At 40.5% G+C, this 15,524-nt stretch overlaps 1 protein-coding gene across 1 annotated transcript in view; it reads right to left on the bottom strand.

Annotated features, from left to right (window-relative positions):
• si:dkeyp-14d3.1 (transmembrane protein 132C) overlaps positions 1-15,524 on the bottom strand; it is a 214,602-nt gene that overhangs the window by 41,961 nt on the left and 157,117 nt on the right. Inside the window, exon 5 of the mRNA XM_031830154.1 lies at positions 6,637-6,780. Coding sequence (XP_031686014.1) covers positions 6,637-6,780 — 144 coding nt within the window. The remainder of the gene's footprint in view (positions 1-6,636; positions 6,781-15,524) is intronic.

Below are 15,524 nucleotides of genomic sequence, written 5' to 3'. Positions count from 1 at the left end.
TAGCTGCCAGTGTGATATCAGGCTCTATTGTTTGCTCCCTCTTCTCTCTTTCTGTCTATAGAGTTAACAGAATCTTCAGTAACAGAAAACATATGGCAATCTATTGTAACTTTGGCAATTTATACTTGAATAACTTTTTAAAAATGTATTCATATACAGTATTCATTTATTATATCTGTGTCAATATTGTCCATGAGTTTTAATAGATAGACCATATGGTTCAAGAGAAAATAGCCTCGTTAATAAAAAAAAGCATCTAATCAACAATGTCATTATTTTCAATTAACTCTGCAACTCTTCCAACTATTAACTTTTATTCACAACTGCCACCAGTTTGACGACAAAACATAGTAAATAAATAAATAAATACAAGTCTTAAAAAATGTATAAAGGATATTTCATGCTGAAACCCACATACAGTATTACACATCAATGGTATTAACTAAGTTGATGTTTTATATTCAGGATAATGTTTTAAAGGGTCACTAGACATCTTGTGATAGACTACTTAAAATCCTTGAAAGATCCTCGAAGATCTGGAAGTTTCAGTATATACCCCCCTTTACAACCCTATCTTTGACAGAAAAATGTAAAAGCCACTTTTCCTAGAGTTTGAATTACAACAGGTCGGCACAGCCCATCACATTCAGATTGGAAATACCCAAAATGACTTAACAGTGATCATTGATGATATTTGGTAGTGACATTGCTGGTAAACAAAATGGAACTCAGCAACATCTCTTCAAGTACCATCTATCCATGTTTTTCACCAAACATGGTCACAGCTCCAAAGCGCTCAGGTGTGGCCACCACCACAATGCAACACTGTTTTTGATTCACAGCAGTGCTGTGGCCGCGAAGATAATCACTGTCGAATATATTATATTACACCTACATCTGTCAGGACTGAGTGTGGAGGAAAGCAACATGGTCTGACAGCATGTCTGAGTGCTTGGGTTGATTAACATACAACACTATGGCACCTGACAGCCAAATGAACTGCCTGCTGGCACTTCTCTAATCCACTCACAATAATCTGAGCAGAAACAATTATGGAGGACATGGCAGATGAAGTCCAGCCATCCTAACACATTACACTGATGGGCTAACACTGGCCCCCAGTGGCACATTATCGGCCAGCTTAACTCACAATCAATACTTTAACATACACACTCACCTTCCTCCTCAGTAGCCTGACTGGCGTAGGCTGGTATTGTATAGAGGACTGGAGTGGAGCGACCACATCACTGTGAGTTATACAGTCTCTGTCAAACTCATCCCTCAAGGTATCATAAACGTCCAGGAGGATCAAGAGGCACATTAATCAGACACATTAGGTAGCTAACGGGAGAATACTTACAGAGGACATTAAGGCTGTCTCGAGATCAAGCCCAGGAAATTAACGACTCGCCCAACAGATACAATCAGTGGCAGATATGAGGGATGGGATTTGAGAGCATGAAGGTGTGCAGGCCTAGGTGATGAATATAGAGTTGGCTTGACAGAACCAATTAAGCAACCCACGGCACACGGCTCACATCAGCCCAGCCTGGTCTCAGAGCAAAACACATTATAATGTACTAAAATCCGTGAAACTCCATTTAGTATGATATGTTACTTTACGTCAGGTAACATTACATTGGCCTACGTAAATCCAGGATACTCAAATGAGTATAATATGTTACGTTTGGTATGACAGTAGGTCACTTAAGGCAGAAACGAAAGGAGGGCGGTTGGTCATACAAAAGCAGTCGAACGTAATATATCATACTAAACGGGTCAAAGCAAACTGGTGCGATTAAGATGTGGGATACTATACGTCCTACTCATATTGTATTGTACGGCCCTATTACATTGGTATACCAATGTAATGCATCCTAAGGTAAAGGAAAATATCATACTAAATGGAGTGGCACAGACTTTAGTAAAATATAACGTGTTTTGCTCTGAGACAAGGTTGGTCAGACATGCCACTTACTTGTACATCAGCACCGTACTGATGCCTAGGGGGAAAAACTTGAATTCTCGCAGGTTGACGTCTATTGGGTTGAATCTTGTCCCGGGTGCAGAGCTGAGCAATTTCCACCTGATGGGCCAGCTGCAAGGTCAAAATTGGCCATATATTGTACAAATGTATGAAAACAAAAGCTAGGTTTTTGCTCTTAATTTAAGGTTACATGGGAGGTTTTTATTGAAGCTAGGTCTAGCAGAGCGGCTACAGCGATTGAATGTGAACAATCAGTCTCCCACCACTATCATCAATCAGTGACGTCAGATGCTGGCTGAGAGGGCCCTGGGACACACATAACCCCAAAATCAATGATGAAGGCACTGTAATGCACAGTCTAAATTAGTCAAGAGTTAGAGCAGAACGTGTGGCTAGTGCTGTTGCGGTGACCATATTACCGCCACACCTGCGGTCACGAGTCATAAAGTCAGTCAAACTCCACGTGACCGCTTAGTCACGGTAATTAGGCTTCTCCAAGCTCTGATGCTGCTGACAGTCATTAGTAGCCTACCAAACTTGCTAAATGCCTGGAACTCAGCACTCTATTGTTGCTCTAATCAATCTGACATCAATGCAAATATGTAAAAAAATTGAATCAAACACTTCATGAAAGCCCATGAGCTCATGTTACGCAACATTTCTATAGTCTATGCAATTGCGCGAGAAAACAGTGATGGTCTCTACTAAAAAGTGGAGGATCCCATTAGCCTTCTATAGGCTAGGCGTACTATATTTATTTCTCAACTTTCCTAATATTAAGCACATTATTTATCTTTACAACATGAGTATGGTCTAACTGGCTGGAATGAAAATGAACCATGGGGAAAGTGTCCTCCATTCTCTATTTAAGTGCATAGATGACATGTATTTTTCCCGCTGCCCCTGTTTTGAGACAAGTGCATGATAATGGTCCATTCTAAATCAAAATAAATTTCACACATATATTATTTAGTATGTAAAGACAAGATTAAATCAAGAAAAGTCTGATGGGTGACAATATTAGCCTATCACTTGTGAATTATATATTATCACTTGTCAATGATGCCCAGCATAAGAAACTGCCTTTTTTGCGACTTTTTCGATTCATAGTCGCACACCTCATGTAGCCTAGCCCATAGTGGACTATATGTTTGGATAGGGTTTGTATAACAACTAAAGTGGCCAAATGACTTCTTAAAATTAAGCACATGAATCTGCTTTACAAGGGGTTTAAACCTATCTGGCATACATTAGCAGCGAGTGAGCTTCAAATTTGGGGAAGATAATTTATAATAATGTTCACATGCATAATTGCATTTGCGGTCACTTATTATATGTATTTCTCACACAATATAGAATAGGTCGACTTTTGTACTATGGGGAAAGTAGATTAACATAGGCTTGTGCTTTTGATGTTCATTAGGCCTACTCATCTTGTTGGCTAGCGAAAAGTAAATGTGGACTGTTCTTCCAATATCTTCAATATGCACATCAGAATTGGATAAGGACATGCGCAGTTGCGTCCCCAATGTGTCTGTCTTCACTTGTAGCTTGTGAGAAAGACCTGATCACGTGATGGAGAGTCATGTGAGTGCGAGGTGCTTAGGAGCGTGCAGCACTCGGGGAGAAGGGCACAACGCAGCACTCCGTGTCATGCACATGTGACTAGGGTGGGCATTCTATGTTCATTTTCTATGTTTTATATTGCTTTGTTGTTTGGCCGGGTGTGGTTCTCAATCAGAGGCAGCTGTCTATCGTTGTCTCTGATTGAGAACCATACTTAGGTAACCTTTTCCCACTGGGTTTTTGTGGGTAGTTAATTTCTGTTTAGTGTTTTTCACCTTGCAGGACTGTTTCCCCCCCCCCCCCCCCTTTGTTGTTTTTGTTAATTCAGTGTTCAGTGCAATAAAGAAATATGAACACTTACCACGCTGCTCTTTGGTCCGACAACTCTTCCTCATCCGACGACGAAAGCCGTTACACTCCGGGCCAAGGGCACAATGGCCACTGGCTTCAAAAGGCATGTCTTTTTTTACATTTTCTTAATATCATGCTTCTTTAGACCTGTCTTAAATAAATAATAGATTTATTGTGAAGGTGTAGGCTATATTACATGGATTTATTAGACTTTTTAGAACGTAGATGTTCCATAAGGTCTGTATCAGTGGCTTGTAGGCTATGTGTGGAAGCCAGGAGATTCTAAATGTGTTTCTGTTAATTAACAGTCAATTACCGTGAGACTGACACTTATTTGCTTGACAATCACTGGCTGACGAAATGTTGTGACCGCCACAGCCCTACGCGTGGGACTGCCTAACCTCTCCTGGAGAGGGTGACTCACCTACCGACTTCAGGGGCTAATAACCTCCGCGAACTGACAAACACAACACAGAGTGGGATATCAGACTAATCTGGGACCAGGGGAGAGTATGGGCATCTCACATATCGCACTCTACACATCCTGGCACATTTGCTGCATTTGGTATCATCTGTCCTATTTCACCTACAAAAATGATTGACTATATATGCATGCACAAAAAAAACTATGACAGAGCCTAAATTCTGCCTGTACCTGTCAACACAGATTTGTTTAAGTAGCATTATTCTCTAGTGTGTGGTTAAGGGAGAAGCATGTCAGATGAGGTATATTTTTTAAAACATGCAGTGTAATCATAAATATACTTAAAACTGCCTTTAATTCCCCAGGCCCAAATGACATGAATTAGTCATGTTTACACTGATGAGCCATGGCTATGATTAGAAATGAACTGATACAATCTAGGTCTTCTTCACCAAACTGGTTTATGCAAGAACAAACATAGTTATTTCTACTCAAGGCACTAACATCCTCTGTCAGCAACCTCTTTATCTGAGGTTGCTCCCTTTCCTCTGAAACTCATTCTGGCGTGGAGGGACATCAGTTCTCAATATACAAGTATAACATAATGCTAATGTGGTAGAGTAGGCTACAGAAAAAGTGTCCTCCTAAACACACTTTAAGAAAATCATCTTTAAGATGTTGAGCGCAAAAACGAGGTCAAAGTTCCTTCCTCACTATAGCTCATTAGTGTAGACAGAGTAGCTACCTGTAATTAGGATGGCCCAGGTTTTTGTCTCCTTGGCTGAATTCATCGTCATGACATGTTCAAAGAGAGTGAAACAGACATCAATTGGCGGAGTCTTTGGCACATAATGGGCCTGTCTATAGATAGCTCAGCCAGTTAGGATGGGAAACAGACTGTGCAGAGATTGAAGTCTCTGTACTCCAGTTGGAGAGTTAGCCAATCCATGGATGATTTACCAGTCATTGTCACGAGTCAGAGGGGGGATTTCTCCGAGAACAGAAGTGAGCCATTAATGTGGAAGCTCTGCCTGAATCCCACTGTACTGTTTGGGGTTTGGTGTTGTGTTTTGTGCGGTGTAGCCTCGGTTTGAGAGAGGCACGGAAAAGAAAAGAGAACTCAAGCGACCTGTCATTGATGTTTCCATTTCAAATGCCTTCTTTCGCTGAGTGTTTGTTTATCCTGTCTTTAGGCCTAAATCTGAAAATAGATACTCTAAAAATAGAATCTTCTTATCTGTTCCGGATTTGTTTATTGATTTAACACAAGCGGTTATGTAGAATGTACAAATGCCTGTATATTGTCCATCAACACAGATGTACTCTCATTCAATCCTATTTGGTTCAAATAAATGATTCCCAGTGTCTTAGTCGTTTCATAATCAGGCACACCAACAGCATATGCCTTATTGTTCTCTCTTTTACTGCTGTGCAAATTAGACAATTATGTGTGCCTGCTACCGGCATTTGTCACCTGTCAGTGACTAACCTGAGTGGCAGTGCTCAACTTGGGCTGGAGCTCACCGGAACTCACGACCGGCACCTCAAATGTTCTACTGCTTGAGCTCCTGTTCCTCTTATAGTATATTAACTCCAAAGTATTGTGGAGCTCCTGCACCTAAATGTAAAAATTTTCCGGCACCCAAAATGAGTACCGGAACCTATTTCAGTCCAAGTCAAGCTTTGATCCCAAGGCACAATACAGCCTGTATATAGCCATTGAGATTATAATTAAACTATAGATGAACACTGGCAGGACACTGAGACAAAAAGACACTACAGAAGTCAATATCCAAAGTATTTTCATCACCAGAAGATTGAAAAGAATTCTGACAAAATTCAACACAAATCAATGTTTCAAAATGTACTTGAGTTTTATCCCTTTTTGCAACTGGCAATGAGTCAGGCTTGGACTGTGCCAGCAGTCAATACAACAATAAATGGCCATGCAACTGAGTGCACTTGGCCATTCTTCATTACGCTCCACCTTCCATGAAATGGCTTAAACCCATCTCACTGGAAACTCCATCTCAATCAGTCACCATCCAACCACTAAACACGGGTCACTGGACAATGGTCACTGGAATTCAATTAAGACATCTGCACACTCAAATAATACCAACATGTAAATAAACAGCAATTGCATGAGCCTCGTGCAAACACATTTTTTCCGACCATAGGAAAACCATATTTAAACCTACAATATCTTTTTCATTGGATAAAAAAAAAAAATTATGATGATGATGATAAAAAGTTGTTTTGTCTACAAATCTAATAATTTATTTCTGATTAGCCTCTAATGACTGACCTTGACCACATCTTCATCTGTGGAATGACAGTCCACTGCCTCTGAGACGTCAGTGACCATGCCGTCCGCTCCGATGGTCACCACCTTAACTGGGACAGCCACAGTCTTCCCTGTCAGCACTGCCGTATTCAGGATCTCCGTGTCCTGAGAGAAAGAGAGAGAGGACCAGCAACAGTCATACACAGGGTAATATTAGTACATTACAAACCATGGAGAAAAACAGCTCTATAATCAGAACTATTACTGAGTGGACAGCTCCAGAATCAGCACCATTACTGAGTGGACACTTCTAGAATAAGCACCATTACTGAGTGGACACTTCTAGAATAAGCACCATTACTGAGTGGACACTTCTAGAATAAGCACCATTACTGAGTGGACAGTTCTAGAATAAGCACCATTACTGAGTGGACAGTGCTCGAATCAGCATTATTACTGAGTGGACAGCTCTAGAATCAGCACTGCTACTGGGTGGACAACTCTAGAATCAGCACTATTACTGAGTGGAGAGCTCTAGAATCAGCACCATTACTGGGTGGACAGCTTTATAGTGAACATCTCTAGAATCAGCACTGCTACCGGGTGGACAACTCTAGAATCAGCACTATTACTGAGTGGACAGCTCTAGAATCAGCTCCATTACTGGGTGGACAGCTTTATAGTGAACATCTCTAGAATCAGTACTATTACTGAGTGGACAGCTCTAGAATCAGCTCCATTACTGAGTGAATAGATCTATTACTGTTAGTGAGTTCACAGCTCTGGGTAGAGAAACAAGCTCAGTTCTATTAGTGAGTGGGCAGCTGTGTCTGACCTCAGTATTTTTATTAAATGGAAACCCTGGTGGAGAAAGAGGATCAGCAGGGGTTCATTACTCCCAATAAAGCCCCTAACCTTTCATTACACAGCCATCGCACTGTCAGAGGAGATAATTGGGCCAATTAAGACAGGCCTGGGAAAGGCTTTACTGTCTTAGCCAGACATGAACATGAAATTGTCTGTTATAGCCATTCACTTCATTACAGTTTGATTTCAATTAGACAGCTAAGCAAGCTGAACCAGCACGAGAAAGGCCTTGGAGCCAAGGTACACAGCCTTTAGATCATTGAGGACTGTCTGCTCTTTGCTTTGAGGACCTCACATGACATTATTTAATCCTATAGAGTGAAAAATGTCATTCCAAGCAAGGTCTTCTCATTTAATTGCTACTACAAAACCTTGGTTAAAGCTGTATCTATACTGAAGACTTGGCTTTCAAATGCTTCTGAGATGGCATGACATTATGCAGAATTAAGGTATGGTTATTAACCTAATTCCAAAATGATGTCTATAGAAGACATTGACATATTTTCATATCACTAATACTGACACCTTGTAACAGGCTCTATCTGCTGTGTGTATGACTTTCTGTCAACATGTTCCTTTCTCTGCATGAGGGAAGAACACATGAATTTGTATACTGCTCCGTATACTGCCAGCATGGGTCCTTAATACTTTTACTTATGACTTTGTGCTTGTGGAAAAAAAAGAGAGAAAAGGGGGATTAAGTTCCGTTAAAAGGAGCCTGGACTTTTGTAAGCGTCAATTACCCAGTCCATTCAGGCTTTGGAGTGAAATGATTATTAGCTGTGCCAAAAGATACCAAGGAATCACAAAAACACTTAATGTGGCACCATCTTCAAATAGCTTTTCATTACATTTTTATTGACTGTGACAGTGTTACATAGCTTATAAACCCCTCTCTCTCTCTCACTCTGGTGCTGACTTTGCTTCAATTCCCCTTAAAATAGGGGCTGCAGGAAATTAATTCTTTGTCTGCTGGGATTCCTCCATTTCCAGAGGGTCTTTTATAATAGATGGGGTAAATGGTTGAGACCTGCTGAAACACAGGGCAGTGTTACATTAGTTACAGTATGTTGGAAGTGACCCAGCCACCTGGGACCAGCAGAAGTGAGAGAGCAGGCCCGGTCAGTAATAAGATGCTTCAATGGCCCACACAGCCAGCCACACACACACAGAAAGCGCGATCATTGGCAAAATGGAGAGATGTAGTGCACAACAGAAGAGTTACTTACAGCTGACTCTGAATGAGACAGAGGTCATAGTGAAATATGAGCCAGATTCCTGTAGTACAGGAGTTATTACTCTAACTAGTAGACTGTTAAAATAGACCGACCATGAAACTTACTAGGGCTATAGTGCCACTAACAAAGTCAACTACCCACAAATGCGAAAGGAAAAAAGGCTGCCTATGTATGATTCCCAATCAGAGGCAGCTGTCTATCTTTGTCTCTGATTGGGAATCATACATAGGCAGCCTTTTTTCCTCACCCGGCCAAACACAAAGAAATAGAAAACATAGAAATACAGAAACTAGAATGCCCACCCTAGTCACACCCTGGCCTAACCAAAATAGAGAATAAAAGCCTCTCTATGGCCAGGGCGTGACACCCAATGCAAGTGTTATGATACATTGAATTTTTGTTTTTAAACAGAATGGAGTGTTAAACACTTTTTGGTGTTTCGGTGCAAGTAAAAGGCATCATCAAAACACAAAAAATATTTTTTGCCAGACTGTGTCTCTCGTATAATCAAATATTTTTGAATTTCAAATTATTTATTGCATAAATATTGATTGATTATAAATATAGATTAAATTTTCTGTCAATATTTTGGTAAACATTTTAAAGAAGACACTGGGAATGTAATACTTTTCCTAGGGTAGACTTTGGCACTAATTATAGCTACAGTTGACCAGGCATTTACAAATAAATGTTACAAGCAAAACGTTTAAGGCTATGCAAGTTATAGCAGAGGTAACATGTAGAAAGTGGGCCTTCATCACTGATATTCTAATTGCAGGTGAACCCAGGTCTCCTACTTGTCAAAACACTGCCTTGGGATACTCAGCCATTCTTCAGGACTAAACTGTTTTACACAATCCAAGAAAGTATGTCAATTAAAACGTGAGTACAAAATGTTATCACATTGAAAAAGGAAACAGAAAAATAATGAACTCAATAAAACATTCGTTTTGTGTAGGACATTGGCCTTTAATGCTAACAGTCTGAGTAAAACAGCCATTTTGATTAATTGATCAGTGTTCTTGATGCTACTGGAGTTAATTGACACCTCATTGTTTGCACCCTTCGTGCTAATTTATGCAAATTAAGGCCTGCTTTTTAGTTAATACTGCTGGCTTGTTTGCCTACTAGCTTGATGAGTTTTATTTACTGTTTGATGTATACCCAACATACTATATGCTAAACTAAATAGCCACTGCCATTTTTGCCTGCTACAGCTTTGGCCTAACACACATGTTATTGCATCCCACTTTTGACATTAATTTTTGTTATCTTGATGCTATCTATATTTGCAAAGCTTAATCACGTATATGCTTTCTGCATATTGGTATTGATATGTTTAATAATTGTATTCATATTGCAATTTAATATTATAGTATTTTATAATGTAATTATACTTTCATGTACTGTCTTTATTGCTTATTATTATTATTTTTTCTCTGTCTCCCTGCAGAAAAACATACATACATACAATGTTAGCCACAGGCTGGCCAGTCCTAAACACAACCAATCAAGACCTGGATCACAGACTACTGCCAACTGTCAATCATATTGTCTATCTCAACTGTATTGTGATTCAATTCATCTGAACAACCTTCCATGCCATGTATCATGATCTGAAAATAAAGACTCAGGTCAGGACATTCGTATAATGGATGACCGGTGGATCACAATGAGCCCTGGACTGAAGTTTTGTATGACTGCTACTTCTAACGTTAGCAGTCATTGCCTGTATTTCTTTCCATGAATGTGAAATATGCCACGTTTCTATTGATTTTGAAGAATATTATACATATCTTTATCAATATAAAAATGTGAATGTTACGATGTGCGCTGAGAGTCGTTAAGCAAATTCTGGGAGAGAGTGATTTAATCAATAAACGAAAACATAATACAAAACAGAAAACACGAACACCGCACAGACATGAAACAGAAACAATGACGCCTGGGGAAGGAACCAAAGGGAGTGACATATAAAGGACAGGTAATCAAGGAGGTGATGGAGTCCAGGTGAGTGTCATTATGCGCAGATGCGCGTAACGATGGTGACAGGTGTGCGCCATAACGAGCAGCCTGGTGTCCTAGAGGCCAGCGAGGGAGACCACATGACAGTGAAAGACCTGTTAATGTTTTGTAATTGAATAATTTGCAAATAACAGAAAGCATTTGAAGCTTCAATCATGTATTGAAAAAGTTATATTGTACTCATTAGTTATTATCCTGGACAAACCATTTATTTTCACAAAACAATATTTTCTGGTGTTCTTTGTTTGAGCATAGTACTGTACATTTGAGCTTTTGGAATTACCGATGAGCAGTTAATCAACACCATATCAGAGCAGGGAATATACAATAAGAGGGACTCCCATTTACAGTATTGGGAGACTCTAGAAGAATGGATCTAATTCTGCACTAGACAGGATTCAAAACACCTTCATAGTGTTTAGGAGCTTTAGAGGGAACACCACCGAAAGAGAAGGGATCTAATTCTGCACTGGACAGGATTCAAAACACCTTCATAGTGTTTAGGAGCTTTAGAGGGAACAACACCGAAAGAGAAGGGATCTAATTCTGCACTGGACATGCCTTTTCGGGTTAGTGCTCCCAGTCTCTGTCAAGGTGGTGCACAACTCTTGATTATGTGGTGTTCAGGATTCAGGATGAATGTTTCAATACACTACCCTCATAACCATGTGTTTCAATATTCCAGCAAATATAAGGTTTTGTCTCCTTTAAGGTGGTGCCAGCTAAGTTGCCACTAGTTTTAGTGTTACAAAGCACTTTGTTTTAACAGTGTAATGCTACCACCTGGATGGGAGACTTAGACTTTTTAGGAATGTGATACATTTTTGTCACCCTTATACCTGAGAAACCATATACCTAAAACTCACTTATATTGAGTGACTCCTTAACACTATTACCTTGCATGGCCTTGATGCGGGTTGTTCTGTGACCTAGGAGCAAATAGCTACCAGTTCTGGAGACCCTATTTGATAGCCAATCAGCCCTGTCTCAGCCACACAGATTGATTGTTTTTCGGCCTTTGCCTTATAACATCTGGGAGAAGTGGCTGCCCAGTTTATCGTGGGCCTCTGTTAGCATTCAGCACGGAGCGGTCGCTGCTTGGAGATGTGGTCTAGGCTATAATTTCTGCCCGCATCTGGCTTGTATCTGAAAATAAGTGAGACTTATAGTGTCAGCCAGAGTGACACAGCCAGCATGAGAAGCAGCCAGCCAAGCTCCCTGTGCTGTCCCAGGCCACAGGCTAGTGATCCCGCTCGCCACATCTGCCTCTGCCTGCCCTAAAACATTCACATTCTAACCCAGCCACCTTGACCACTGCTCCCAGTAGAGCAGGTCAAGCACAACATTGAGCCAGGGATTTGAAAGGCTTGTATTATTCATAAAGCACTGGTGAGAGCGAGAGAGAAAGCAGTAAAAATACATCTGGTGTGGAGAGGGAGAGAGACCCATCTGTGCTTATACCTATGTCAAAACCACTGGGGCAGTTTGAAACCCAGCTTAATGTGCCTTGCTAACGTAGCCTACCGTACGAATAAGTAGGAGCACATCATTGACCAATGCAGTCTTATCTACTCAATAATATTTTACTTGATTGTTGTGTGCATAACCTATTATAATACTGGGCGTGCTGGCACACTCATATTTTTTTCTCTCAATTTGAGCAGGTGATGAATTAATATGACAGATGCACATATAAAATGTGATAGCCCTTCAACAGTCAAGCAATTTAAGTTCATTATTTATTTTAAAAAAGCGTAGATAACCCACTACTCTGAGATAAATTAAAAAAATCTACCTTTCACATTATTTGTGTACAGGGAGACAATAAAAAGGGCATAAGAAGATGACAAATATGTTTCAGAAAAGAAATGACAATCCATCTGTGTCATGAAGCTATTAAAGTGGAACTGCCAATGTTTTAGTAACATGAAATCTTGTTAAAATCTGTTCATATACACCCCCAGGGAGAATAACACCTTTTAAAAAGTGAGCACTTACAGTGCATTCGGAAAGTATTCAGACCCCATTCTGAGGTCCTGAGTACACTGGAGCATGTTTTCATCAAGGATCTCTCTGTACTTTGCTCCGTTCATCTTTCCTTTGACCCTGACTAATCTCCCAGTCCCTGCCGCTGAAAAACATCCCCACAGCATGATGCTGCCACCACCATTCTTCAATGAGCAATGGTGCCAGGTTTCCTCCAGACGTGACGCTTGGTATTCAGGCCAAAGAGTTCAATGTTGGTTTCATCACACCAGAGAATCTTGTTTCTCATGGTCTGAGAGTCTTTAGGTGCCTTTTGGCAAACTCCAGGTGGGCTGTCATGTGCCTTTTACTGAGGAGTAGCTTCCGTCTGGCCACTCTACCATAAAGACCTGATTGGTGGAATGCTGCAGAGATTGTTGTCCTTCTGGAAGGTTCTCCCATCTCCATAGAGGGAACTCTGGAGCTCTGTCAGAGTGACCATCGGGTTCTTGCTCACCTCCCTGACCAAGGCCCTTTTCCCCCAATTACTCAGTTTGGCTGGGAGGCCAGCTCTTGGTGGTTCCAAACTTCTTCCATTTAAGAAGGACAGAGGCCACTGTATTTTTGGAGACCTTCAATGATGCAGACAATTTTTGGTACACTTCACAAGAGCCGTGCCTCGACACAATCCTGTCTTTGAGCTCTACGGACAATTCCTTCGACCTCATGGCTTGGTTTTTGCTCTGACATGCACTGTCAACTGTGGGACCTTATATAGACAGGTGTGTGCATTTCCAATTTTGTCCAATCAATTGAATTTACCACTGGTGGACTCCAATCAAGTTGTAAAAACATCTCAAGGATGATAAATGGAAACAGGATGCACCTGAGCAATATTTTGAGTCTCATAGCAAAGGGTCTGAATACTTATGTAAATAAGGTATTTTTTATTTTATTTTTATACATTTTGAAAAAAAATTTAAAGTTTGTTTTTGCTTTGTCATTATGGGGTATTGTGTGTAGATTTCTTAGGACTTTTTATTTAATACATTTTAGAATAAGAAAAAAAAGTCAAAGGGTCTGAATACTTTCCGAATGCACCGTAGAAATTGTCATTTTAATATTTTCTTAAATTCATAGAATGTTTGGGAATGATGTAGAGTAAGGCATTTGTGAAAATTCTATAGCAGTATAGAGTCGGGAAGCGGCCATGCGGTTGTACAATTATTAGACACTGCAGTAAATAAAACCTAGTAAAAATGTGTCAGTGTTGTCCAGGACCAGACAATACACAGACTGGTGCGCCATAGCCAATCAGAACTACATTAGGCCTTTATGCAAATAAGCCATTTACCACACCGGCCTGCCATCATTCATTTTAAACTGGACTGTGTGTTTACAGGCAGTAGCAACAGCATGACATTAGATCAGTGGAACACATTCGCCAAAAGCTACAAAATACTGAATGGATTTCTGCAAATATGTGACTCGTTTCAGGAAACTAGGCGTATGGCCAGAAATTAAATTATGAGCCTACTGTAGTTGGTTTAGCCATGAAAAATGACAGGAACCTTCCCGGTAGCCATGATTGGCTGACATAATGGATGGGCTGGACATGCCCGAGACATGAGTTCGGATTGGTCTGCCATGTAGCACGCTTCTGTCTATAACATGAGCTGTGTAGGTAATCCTTTCTAATGCAGCTTTTTTTTTTTAAGCCATCACATAGTAGAACTGCAAAGGTTTTGCTCTCCAAAATTCTGGCATTTGATTGCAAAAATGCAAGAGAGAGTCTAGCTAGCTACATTTTCAGATATTATATTCAAATGTTGTTTTCATTGAAAGTTAAAGCGTACTGTTATAGCTAACTATCTAATGTTAGCTGGCTGGCTCGCTAGCTAATGCTGCATGTATGATCTGTGTAGTAATATTATTTGTATCTCAGAGTCAATTTAATTGCTAGTTATTGCCTAATGTTAGCTAGCTAGCTGATATTGAACCCGGTTGGTTAGATACCTGCAGATTCCTGCAGGGTAGTAATGTTGAGTTGGGATTATGGTTCATTGTTTAGCTAGCTAGCTACACGTCTAAACAAAAGACTCCACTATGCAAGTAACCATCTCACTGTACCGTTAGATTTTATTTGATATAGTATGTGTTTACCAGAGATGGTAATGTGAAGAACAACATGACCTGCAACAAAGTCAAATTGGTATATAACGTTAGGCCAACGAGACAGTGTCCAAGTAAAAAAATTATCAGGTAGAAACGCCTGCTTTTATATTGCCACACTCACAACCGTAAGCTATATTCTGAAATTGGCTTGCCATGGATGATGGCACCGACAGAGATGGTCGCCTCACTTCAGGTCCTTAGAAAACTATGCAGTTATTTGTTTTTTAATGTACTATTGCTTACATTGTTAGCCCAGAAAGTCTCAAGTGTTATTACATACAGCCGGAAAGAACTATCTGATATAAAAGTGATGTCAACTTACCATCATTACGACCAGGAATACGTCTTTCCCGAAGCGGATCCTTTGTTCGGACCTCCACCCTGGACATGCGATCTTATCCCAGAGGCCAACCCAAAACAACACGGTCGCCACAGGAGAGGCAGACGGAGCAGTCTACTTGTCAGACTCAGAAGGCGAGCACACCATCCACCGCTTCCGAGCATATTACTTGCCAATGTCCAATCTCCAGATAACAAGGCGGACGGAATTATGGCACGAGTTGCCTTCCATAGAGACATCAGAGATTGCAACATTCTCTGTTTCACGGAAACATGGTTCACTCAGGATACATTGTCAGA

Source organism: Oncorhynchus kisutch, linkage group LG8, assembly GCF_002021735.2.
Source record: "Oncorhynchus kisutch isolate 150728-3 linkage group LG8, Okis_V2, whole genome shotgun sequence".
Taxonomy (NCBI): Eukaryota; Metazoa; Chordata; class Actinopteri; order Salmoniformes; family Salmonidae; genus Oncorhynchus; species Oncorhynchus kisutch.
The sequence above is the reverse complement of the archived record's forward strand: the minus strand, read 5'-3'. Positions and strand labels throughout refer to the sequence as shown.